Source organism: Saccoglossus kowalevskii, chromosome 6, assembly GCF_978046115.1.
Source record: "Saccoglossus kowalevskii chromosome 6, keSacKowa6.1, whole genome shotgun sequence".
In the NCBI taxonomy this organism is placed as follows: Eukaryota; Metazoa; Hemichordata; class Enteropneusta; family Harrimaniidae; genus Saccoglossus; species Saccoglossus kowalevskii.
Window position 1 is genome coordinate 28,244,471 of NC_140646.1, and position 11,081 is coordinate 28,255,551.

Below are 11,081 nucleotides of genomic sequence, written 5' to 3' on the forward strand. Positions count from 1 at the left end.
CAATCTGAAAAAACAATTACAATTACGTGCATCAAGATCCCATTATGTCCAATGTATGCACCAAGACCGAATAACTTCAATGACCAAGTTCCGGAATGAGAGAAAGACTCGATTTCGATGAATTGTTAGCTACCTAGATGGCCAGCCTAAACAGTGCATAAACAATTTCAGGTCAACTCATGGAAACTTAAAATAGTATATTTGCAGAATAGTTGATGTGAATAAACCAGTTTAAAAAAAATGACATCAATCGACATTCATACACGAGTACATGTGAGTCTTTCCTTTCAGATTGTAGCGGCATTGTTATTTCCAATCAAAACAACAATAACAACGTTGCAGGTAAGTCATTATATATTGTATTTTTACAGTTTTTGCCATGTTATATAAATTGGACGTTGAGTTCATTATTCAAAAGTACACAGAAAGCAGAATTACTCAGAGTTATTTTAAATATTAGCGACAGGAAATATACTATTTTACAACGTATATTGTTCGGCAGATGATGTAGTGATTATTCATAATTACATTATTCTTTTATTATTATTTTCATGTTCTTTACTTCACAGATAAGGGACGTGCGTGAGCTATAATACGAGCAGTTCTTGAATACAAACTACAGATCTTTCTAGCTAAACAGACAAGTCTCATAGTTTACATACAAACCATATCACTGTATTTGTTATTAAATTGTTAGTCCTTGTCGGACCTAGTCCGAAGTGGGGACATATTCTGTCTGTCTGTGTGTGTTTATGTATGTATGTGTGTCTGACATCATTTCTGGTACCTACCTTATGAAATCGATATAAGAAATGTAATTAATACCTGTGTATTCATCCGAATCTATTTTTTGTTTTGCTGCTTCATAAACAGCATACGAGCATGTTAGTAACTCCACAAATGTTTTGTATAAGATATAACAAAATTACATATTTAGTTTGTTAAGAAAAACCTGGGTTTCAATATGGCTGCCTTCTAATTTTGCTATTTAACGGAATTTAGTTGTTTACTGAAAGTTATTTAGTAAACAAATGTGACAGGCACTAAGTATACAGGATAAACAGAGCTTGTATCTGGGTATATACGAGTAATTCCATATTTAGTTTGTTAAGAATAACTCAATATAGTTGCCTGACATTTGTGTTGTTTAACAACATTTAGTCATTTACTGCGATCACAAAGAGCGAAAACTCGGAAAATTACAAGTAGCACAGGAACAGACAAACACCAGTGTACACGTTATGCAAATGAGCACAGCCATAGACGAATACTAGTGTACGTGTTATGCAAAACAGCCCACGTGTCCGTGTCCACTTTGCGGAGGCAGTGTGAGCGTGGCGTCTGTTGGAAACGGTTTCATTTTGTTTGTCTCTGAATTTCTAGGAACATGCAATACCTATTAGCCGTTGTCGGGTTTGTACTGGCATTGGCTTCTACCACAGATGCTACACTTGATTCCAAAATCCATTTGCCCGGAATTACTCCAACTACCCTTCCACCACAAATTACGTCATTCGCGACCACAGTCGCACCAACTACAATGGAACCGTTTGTGTGGAGTTTGACGAAAAAAGAGGAAATGTTGGTGCTGGACGAACACAACTTCGGGCGTGCTAGAGTGTCTCCAGAAGCATCGAATATGAATAAACTTGCAAGTATTATAATATTTGTCAGGTCGTAAAGAGGTCACAATTCATTGTCATGAACACATTAATTCTAGTAATTCGAACCCTGAATAAGACATTTCTTCAAATCGAGCGACATTCTCATGACTTCGTTATAGAAAATAGTGACATAAATAGTTTTGCCACGTGTTCCAAAATGACACGAGCTTCTCTCACATCGACGTTAGACAAATGTACTAAATTAGCTATTTGAAAAAATACTACAACTGCCAATTTTAAATGTACGTTAAATAATAATTTGTATTGAAATCACTATTGCTAACGAGAAATATTCCATTTATCAGGAATGGGAAATCGGTGTAAGAGATATTGCCCAGCAGGTTGTCGACACCTGTACATATCATATCAACCTTCCTAGACGTTTGGCTGATAGACGCTATGTAGCTGAAGTTACTGGACTAAGCGATGATGTAGATTTCCGTCTTAATGACTTCGTACATAATTTCGTCGACTTTGGAGAAGTTTATAACTCGTACAATGGGGAATGTGGAATTGATGAAGACAAGTGCAGTGTATATAGAATAGTAGGTTTCCATAATGTACCATTGCTGTGAATATTCCAAGAGCGTTTATGGCCATATTGTGGCATTTTTTCACCAAAATAGTAAAATATGTAGATACGCGGGTTTCATTGACCAGCGTGTACAAATTTGCTGATTAATATTAAGTGGATACTTGTTTAAGTCTTGAAAAGCGGGATTTAGTGCCTGCCTGTTTTTAAAATCATATTTTCATTTCTTGGGGAATTTAGGTAATGTACATGATGGCCCTATCTGTGAATATTTAACCCTAACTTTGAAACAGTAGTGAATATTCCACCTTCTCAAATAAATGATCTACTGGGACGAATAATTACCAAACACAACGTGGCTGCCTTTTGTTTTGTAACAATTGGCATAATTGGTAATTTCTACCACACTGAAGCGTTGAAAAGAACTGTGGCATTACAATTGTGTATCGGCCTATAAATTGAACCTCAGAGATTGAACACAAGTAGATACAAAATTAAGCTATCTGAGCTCAAGACAGTTTTTACAATGTTGTAACATGAATGTGGACGATTTTTCTTAAAAGGTTTCTGCAGCTTGTTTCTAAACAAATCTAAACTATGAAAAGATCGCGACATAATTCTTGTTTGCCGACACTTGCTAATTGAACACTGCATTGAATACATGTCTAAATAAACGCAATGGTTATCGCTCAGAATCTCTACTATATGTGAGCATTGTGTACCGCTTCGTTAATATATGTAATCAAAAAACTGGATCGGTTCAGTATTTCATCTTTGTTTACATTGACCAGCGCAGTAAATGCATTGGGTGGATCCCAAGGCATGCTATCATACAATGTCTTTTAGAGTTTCATAGGCGCAGAATTTCAATATACAAATACCTTGCGCCATATTGAAACTTAACGCAGCATATAAATGCATTTAAAACACCCAAGGCCATTTTTCTTACTAAATACGTTCTTGCACTAACATTTCTCAGGGCCGAGTATGTATTCATGTAGTTTCATACTTGCATTCACGTATTCATCACTGATATTTTAGTTGCGGTTTTAACAGAATTTGAAACTAGTTTTAGCATTTTATGGTTAGTAATAAGTATTTTTTGCATGAACGAAGAACACATAACGTATGATAAAGGTGTACATCATCTTTATTCTTATTCGATGATAGAATAACGTAATAGAATAACCAGGTACCGGATATGCTGAACACATCTGAATCGGATAAATATTTATTCGATTTTAATTAAACCTTGCAAGTTGATATTATCCGACCAACCGCTTTTAATTCAATGAAAATAACTATTACTTGTAGGTTACAACAGCCAGACTAATTAAAGTGGGATGTGCTCAACAACTATGTGAATCATTACACGACGATGTCAACGACGTTCTTAGAACAAACTCAATTTACTGGAAGTGCTATTACCTTGGCGAGTAAGTAGTTATCTATTCGACTTGCAGTTTGAAGGTGTAACCTTGTAGAGAAGTTTTAGAGTTTGATATTGTATTCTTGAACACACATTGAGTTTTCAATCCATGAAACAATGAAAACCCCCAATACCAGCTGTAATACGCATGTGCACTCTTTGTTTTGGTGTGTACAATAATGATCACTGCACATGCGTATTGGTAGTTTCAATGTTTCATCTGTTGTCCTGCTGACACAATATTTTTAGTTCATGACAAATCACAATTAAATTTGGTCTAAATGTGTTTTTGTCCATATTCCATCTTTAATAATGTATGTATGTATGATTTTAAATAACGGAACAGTTAGTATAGCCACTTGCATGCAGTAAAGCGTGCACGAGTATCTGATACGGGCAAGGATAAAAGTAAACCAAATCCTTCGTCGAATTTCAGTGTTGTACGCTTTAATTTACAGTGGGCCCATTGCAGATGCAATCATTCCTTATAGACAAGGAGAAGCGTGTTCCACGTGTGACTCTGGGTCGTCATGGTGCAATCAAAATCTTTGTGGTAAGTCAACACTATGGAATGTTCAGTGTAGTTCAGTTCAGTTTTTCAGACAAGATTCTTTTACGTGTTATTCAATGTGTAACTTTGTATTTGTTCAGATTCTATTTGTAATTACCTATGGCAGCCATGTAGTTGTAGTATTGTATGTGGTATTCATGAAGTCATTGACGCCAATGAATGTAGATGCAAGTCTGACGCCGCCTACCACAAGTATTGCACCGGTGAGTAATTGAATGTCTAAGATCGATAGTTTATCGTTACATGTGGACGTATACATTTTGTTCAATAAAGTAATAATGAACTAATTTTCGTTTCAGATCGTGGATTCCAGCAATGTCCAGATGACGCAACCATTAACCCTTACACTTGTGAATGTGTCTGTGCTCCGGGGTATTATGAAAGCTCTGGTCGATGTCAAGGTAAGTGAATGGCTACCTGTTAACACAACTGTTTTTATATTTGCATGCAATGTGGGAGTGTGCCTGTGGTAATCGAAAATATTTTCAATAGAAATTAGCATTAGGGTTGTTACTTTCTCTCTGATAGATATTAACGAATGTGACGTTGATATGAACGCATGCGCACATCTCTGTATCAATAATGTTGGATCTTTTACCTGTGGCTGCAATACCGGATACCAATTGAATGAAGACGAGCGGACCTGTAATGGTAAGACCAGATATGCCTTCCACCTAGTCTATGTAACCTTGGTATGAATTAATTTGTTTAATTGCACAAGAAATAAATGCTGACATTTCTTTCTCCCAGACTTTGACGAATGCGCTGAAAACAACGGCAAGTGTGATCACACCTGCGTCAACACTATTGGATCGTATCACTGTGAATGCGATGAAGAGTTTATTTTGTCTCAAGACGGTAATCTATGCAAGTCGCTTTATCCACCCGTGTCAATAGGGGGCGATGTTGGTAAGTGGTGCACATTGAGTCTAGATGATACACGCAATTTGAGTATTAGTTGAATCGTTTCCTTCTCGGCTTGTCAATTTATAAGGATTTGAGTGGGAGGCACCGGTTTAAATCAGATGAAGTGTTGAACAGCATCGCTGTGGGAACAACAATGTGCTAATATTGATTTTCACTTTCAATTGTTGTAGCCCGTCTTATTGGACCACAAGAAATCAACGTTACAGCGTGCATGTCCGAAGCAGGATTAGACTGTGAACATAGATGTCTGAACGATACAGATGGTGATTATTTCTGTGAATGTAACCATGGTTACATACTGGCTAGCGATAAACAGCGATGTAATGGTAAGTCTGTTGACGTGTGGCTAGGAGTAATGAATTTCCAATTGTTAAATTTTTTTTCGATTTGTCACAACTTTCGCGATTTCTTAATTCCAGATATTGACGAATGCAGAGTCCAACGTGGTGCCTGTGAATACAAATGTGTAAACACAGTCGGATCCTATCACTGCCAGTGTCCATACGGATATATCCTGCGTTACAATAATCACAACTGTCAGCTTGATGGTAAATAGCTATGAGGCTTTTATTATTATAGAACTCCAATGTTGTGCATATTCAAATCATGCCCTGGCATGTGCTGCAAGATGCCTTAGAAAAATGTACATACAATTTGAGTTTAAATAGATGGTTAATCTGGTGATTATTCACTTTTTCAGTCTGTAATGGAAGTAACTGCTATGGAAGGGGCTACCTTAACGAATCGTGTGGCTGTCATTGCGCCGATGGATTCACAGGAAACCAATGTGAAAGTAAGTCTCCTTTTAATCGGTTGTATTTGATGCGATGTTCATTCGCTCATAAGGAATACTGCAGGCAAATTTGAGTGGGAATATTTAGAAAGCGAGTTAATTGATACAAACTCAATACAATAGTGTTGAAATAAGTTTTAATTCCACGATCAATATAAAAACGTGTACTCGTATTTATCTATATCTGTAAGAATTTTCCCCTGAACACTACTGGTAAACAAAGCGTAGATGAAATTGATTGATGTGGTTTGAAATTAGTCAACAGTAGATCGACCACAATCGTCACAATTCATTTCCAGGAAATTTCAGATGTAGTCTACTCTCACAGTAGTAATTACATTTTTTTTCACTATCAATTGTCTGTATAGTGTGGTCTTTTCAATTTCATTTATTCTGTGTCCTTGTTTATATTTTAATGAATAACTTTGAATGTATATTTCGATCGTCTCCAGCCAATTGCTCCGTTAGTGAAACCGAATGTTGGGAAGAACCGACTCAACTTGTCCCTGAATATGACGAAGCATACTGCCCTGTGCAATGCAAAGAATGCGGTAGGTATCGTATGTTTATGTAGTAATTTCCGCGGATTTGATAAGTTTAGTCTCCCAGCCACGTCTAATTGTTAAATTAATAACAAACTTGTATCTTGTAGCTTGTTTCGATGCTCATAACGTTTGTGAGAATGGTGGACAATTGAAATGGAGTGAAGATCATTGCAAATGTTTTTGTCCTATTCCATGGGCTGGAAGGTCTTGTCAAGGTAGCACAAGTTAAAATAAAATAAAGTTACGTCCGCTGAAAACACTGTACAGACAACTAAGCAAGCTTGTATGTATAGAAAATGCACCTTTCCCCGTAAATTGCGCACTTTAGTGGCGAACGCGTCTGTGAAGTAAAAACCATTCAAACTGTCAATATTGTTTTGATCTGCCATCGCCCAACGGAGATTGTTCTCTAGATGATATATACGTCATGTTGACGTCACAGAACCAACCCGTCACTATGTTCATCATGAGATAACTTACCTGAAACTGTCCGATGTAATAACACTTGTTTATTTTTATATTCTACCGGAACCAGGCCTATTAACAGGTTCTATACAAAATTAATATCAAATAAATACATGCACATGTACAGCCACTAAAATCACAAGCAGTTTATCACGTGGTTTATAAATTTAAACGTTTTACGCCGAAGTTATGAGTAATTTGACATTCTCAGTTGTATCATGTAGTAAGGTTTTAACTGTAAAATGTACGCTGGCTTGAATAAAAATAAGGCAAGTATAACAATTACAAACTCAATTCTGTGGTTAGAATCTGGGAAACCAGCACGAGGTGGAGGATACTTACAAGTGTTCACTGTGAATGTTGAAAACTTAGTACGTCTAAAGTGGCATGTCTGGCCAATCCGCTGTCTTGTTGCTCTAAACGCGAGTTGTCGCACGTTGTCGCACGTTCAAACCACTTCTTTATTTGCTATAACTGATGATAATGCATCTTATTTTATTCTACCGTCTTGCCCAGAGTGTAATTTGTATTCCTGTGTCAATGGTGGCGTACTGGATTCTGATAATTGCCGGTGTGACTGGCCAATCCGCTGTCTTGTTGCTCTAAACGCGCGTTGTCGCACGTTGTCGCACGTTGTCGCACGTTGTCGCACGTTGTCGCACGTTGTCGCACGTTGTCGCACGTTGTCGCACGTTGTCACACGTTGTCAAACCACTTCTTTATTTGCTATAACTGATGATAATGCATCTTATTTTATTCTACCGTCTTGCCCAGAGTGTAATTTGTATTCCTGTGTCAATGGTGGCGTACTGGATTCTGATAATTGCCGGTGTGACTGTGCGAATGGATGGACCGGGCTTTCTTGTGAAGGTAATTGAATAGTGCGTTTGGATCCAATGTTGAGCAAAATTTTCATACCGTGGTTAATCAAGTTTCTATTTTTCACAGCTATTTGTATTTTTAGACAACTATTTACCATTCTGACATGGTATAGTCATCATTCATAAGAGTATATATATATATATATACATATATATATATATATATATATATATATACATATATATACATATATATACATATATATACATATACATATATATACATATACATATATATACATATACATATATATACATATACATATATATACATATACATATATATGTATGTATATATATGTATGTATATGTATATGTATATATATGTATATATATGTATGTATATACATGTGAATGTACATGCATTAATAAATAAGTTTATTTTGTCAGCTGTATACAATTGATATTGTCTTCAATATGGCAAATTGATGCCATTGTACTCCCAACACAAATGATTGTTTCAATCATTGACTGAACTATATTTTCCGCTTGCTTACAATTTCACAGAACCTTGTGTCGATCAATCCATGATATGCGATGTCGGGTCTGTTCCTTTCTGTCAGTCTGTTGCCATTTTGAAAACCAAATGCCCAGCTCTCTGTGGTGTCTGTAAGTACCTAAGTATCTTGATTCCGAATATTGCAACTGGTCGTGGGTCCTCTCCTCAATTATCTGAATGATCTTTATTCATAACGTTGGAATAAATCTACATATTTGATAAACATCAAAGCGACATTTCCAGATTATTAAAGGATCGACAAAACTATGTGGTAAACAGGCTACTTTTACGTGGACATTCGCTATTTAAATGAAGTTGCGTTTTTCTCATTGTCTTTCTAGGTTCAGTGAACTGGTAAGAGATTGAAAAAGACCAAGAGATTATCTATTTATTTTTTTAATAAGTTGCTGAATATATTGATTTTATAATTTAGCCAGTCAAATTTTTGCTTTTATTTTGAAAGATAATTACTTCGTCGAATTCACGTGTGATGTGGGATTGTCGTGCTTATAATAATCGTACATGGAATGCAGCGGATGTGGCTCTTGGGTACTTCACGAAGGAATTTTCGAATTTGTGTTCAGTTTGTAGAGTATTTCTACACGAGATGCAGACATTCGCTTGTCATAAAAGTACAATCAAGCTGGGCGTTATGGCATTCCAAATTACATAATAGTTCTATCCGAGAAACATCTCAAAATCTACATTGTATGATAATGTAATTATTGTAACTAATGTTTATGTATCACATTTACAGACTGGTATGTATTTTTTATTTTTGAAATTATTTTTTTTTACTAATTTGAATAAACTCTTGGGCGTGACGCCGTGCTCAGTGAACATGTGTAGCATAATTTCGCTCTCTGTATACACACCATGCCAACTGTGTCAGCTTGGCCATTCAGATTAACTATCAGACAATCACATAATGACATAGCCTGTTCATGATCGTAAACACCTCTGTTGACATTAATGACGTACACCATTGTCGCACTTGATGATGACAATGACAATTTATTACCCACAACGTTACCCTTGGAGGTCGTCCTCTCAATTCAAAATTACTGCTATTGGTTTAGTTTGTTCGCACGTTGTGTCATTATACCAATTCTGGGGTATGACATTCACACATCGCAGAATATTCGCCAACGGGTGAAATCTACTGAAAGGACCAGTGAAATTTCTCTCATGCGTGCTATATCTACGCGTATTCGGAGATTTGTGGAAATTGCATCACCAGAGTACAACCCGAAACATTATGGATTTCCGTAAATCTCAGAATTCTAGATAGATTACTATCTACAGAACTCGACATTTTTCATTAGAAACTGTCTGCACTGTACAGAGATTACAAGAGGTGGTACAGCAAACGCACTGATTTTATGAGTTCCCTGTCCCTATAGAATATATAATCAGATCCTGTACATTTCTAGTCGAGGTGTAACGTCCGGAGTTGTCGAGAAAACTCGTCAACTACAAAGTTGGACAAAGGGGTTGAATCCAAATCAACTACTAAGCTATTGCGATTGTCAATGGAGTCTAGAGAAAGTCACTCGAATGACAAGTGGTGTAAATTGAATTATTCAGGATATGTCTACAATATAGCTTTTACATGTGATAAATATTAACACTTGTTTAAGTGCTTGCTGAAAGTGCAGCTTTATATTTAAACTAATAATTTTTGGTAATGTAATTAAACACTTAAGGAGTGTTTATGGGTTATAAATCCATAATTATTCGGATGCTGGTTCTCTTATTTTGTTTTGTCAACTTGCAAGATATGATAGCAATGTTAGTTTCAATTAGTTTAGAACAATTGGCTTGCTACATTGCGCCATACTTTTGGTTTATCGCACTCGTGCAATTATTAGACTAAAGTGTAGTGTAACAAATAAGCAACACTTTCACGTGATCCATTAACAAGCGTGATATAAAAAACAGTAAATGAGACTCCAGGAGTGGTAACTGGCAGTGGGCAAAGGTGGCGCCCTTCAATAAACTAATATTCAATGTATGCATTTCACATGTGACAATTCCAATACGAAAACGCAAACATTGCTAAATACTACAAGGAATAAAACGTGTCAATAGCAAAATCAATATTTAAACGTGAAAATACGGTTCATATATTCGTTTGTGAGTGACCTGATAAATTGTGCTTCTGGGTGAATCCACCGGAGAGGGCGCAGTAACTCGTAACGCTCCCATGGGCGTAGTCCAAAACAAGTTGCATCATTTTTATCAAACTCCGGGGTGAAGCAAGGGTGTAATCTAAAGCCCAACAATATTTGTAATAATACAGGTATTTTCGGCCAAAATGCATTTATACCATCAACTCTACTTAACACCCCAGTCTTCTCTACGCAGGCGATATCGTGATGCTTTCTGAAACAAAAGAGGGCTTGCAGATGCATGTTGAAAACTACCAGAATACACAATAATTGGAAATTGACTAAACACTGTTTCAGATTCCGCAATCACTGTCACAAAATCGATATGGGTAGACACAAAACCTAAAACTCAGACGAATGTTCGTCTTATGTACTGTTATGGAAATTAAACACTTCGTAACGTCATGCAAATAATACGGAACAGCAAACAACGCAGCAAAAGTAATTAAGTTTCACTGTTTTGGCGAAAAACAACGAATTCTCCGGAATCATGAGTTCATATATAACATTTCTTAATATCATGTTAGCGAAGTACATATAAAAATGTGTATGTATAATTCAGTAACTTCTAGACCGAGCGCAACAAACTCCGTCAATACAAAAT

The 11,081-nt window shown here is 36.3% G+C and overlaps 1 protein-coding gene across 1 annotated transcript; it reads left to right on the plus strand.

Moving 5' to 3' along the window:
- Positions 1 to 1,281: 1,281 nt before the first annotated feature.
- On the plus strand, positions 1,282 to 9,146 carry LOC102803550 (uncharacterized). Its single transcript, XM_085500306.1, has 16 exons — positions 1,282 to 1,651; positions 1,970 to 2,209; positions 3,511 to 3,632; positions 4,084 to 4,178; positions 4,277 to 4,399; positions 4,496 to 4,597; positions 4,725 to 4,847; positions 4,947 to 5,105; positions 5,294 to 5,449; positions 5,543 to 5,671; positions 5,824 to 5,916; positions 6,369 to 6,467; positions 6,569 to 6,676; positions 7,701 to 7,796; positions 8,315 to 8,416; positions 8,648 to 9,146. The coding sequence occupies exons 1-16, from the start codon at positions 1,388 to 1,390 to the stop codon at positions 8,662 to 8,664; spliced, it is 2,028 nt and encodes a 675-aa protein (XP_085356432.1). The 5' UTR covers positions 1,282 to 1,387; the 3' UTR covers positions 8,665 to 9,146.
- The last annotated feature ends 1,935 nt before the right edge of the window (positions 9,147 to 11,081 follow it).

Bases quoted from the DNA above. Each gene is read 5' to 3' on its own strand.
- LOC102803550 (XM_085500306.1), top strand. From the start codon at position 1,388: ATGCAATACCTATTAGCCGTTGTCGGGTTTGTACTGGCATTGGCTTCT. The intron at 4,848-4,946 runs GTAAGACCAGAT...TCTTTCTCCCAG, and splicing joins AGACGAGCGGACCTGTAATG to ACTTTGACGAATGCGCTGAA. The intron at 5,672-5,823 runs GTAAATAGCTAT...TCACTTTTTCAG, and splicing joins TCACAACTGTCAGCTTGATG to TCTGTAATGGAAGTAACTGC.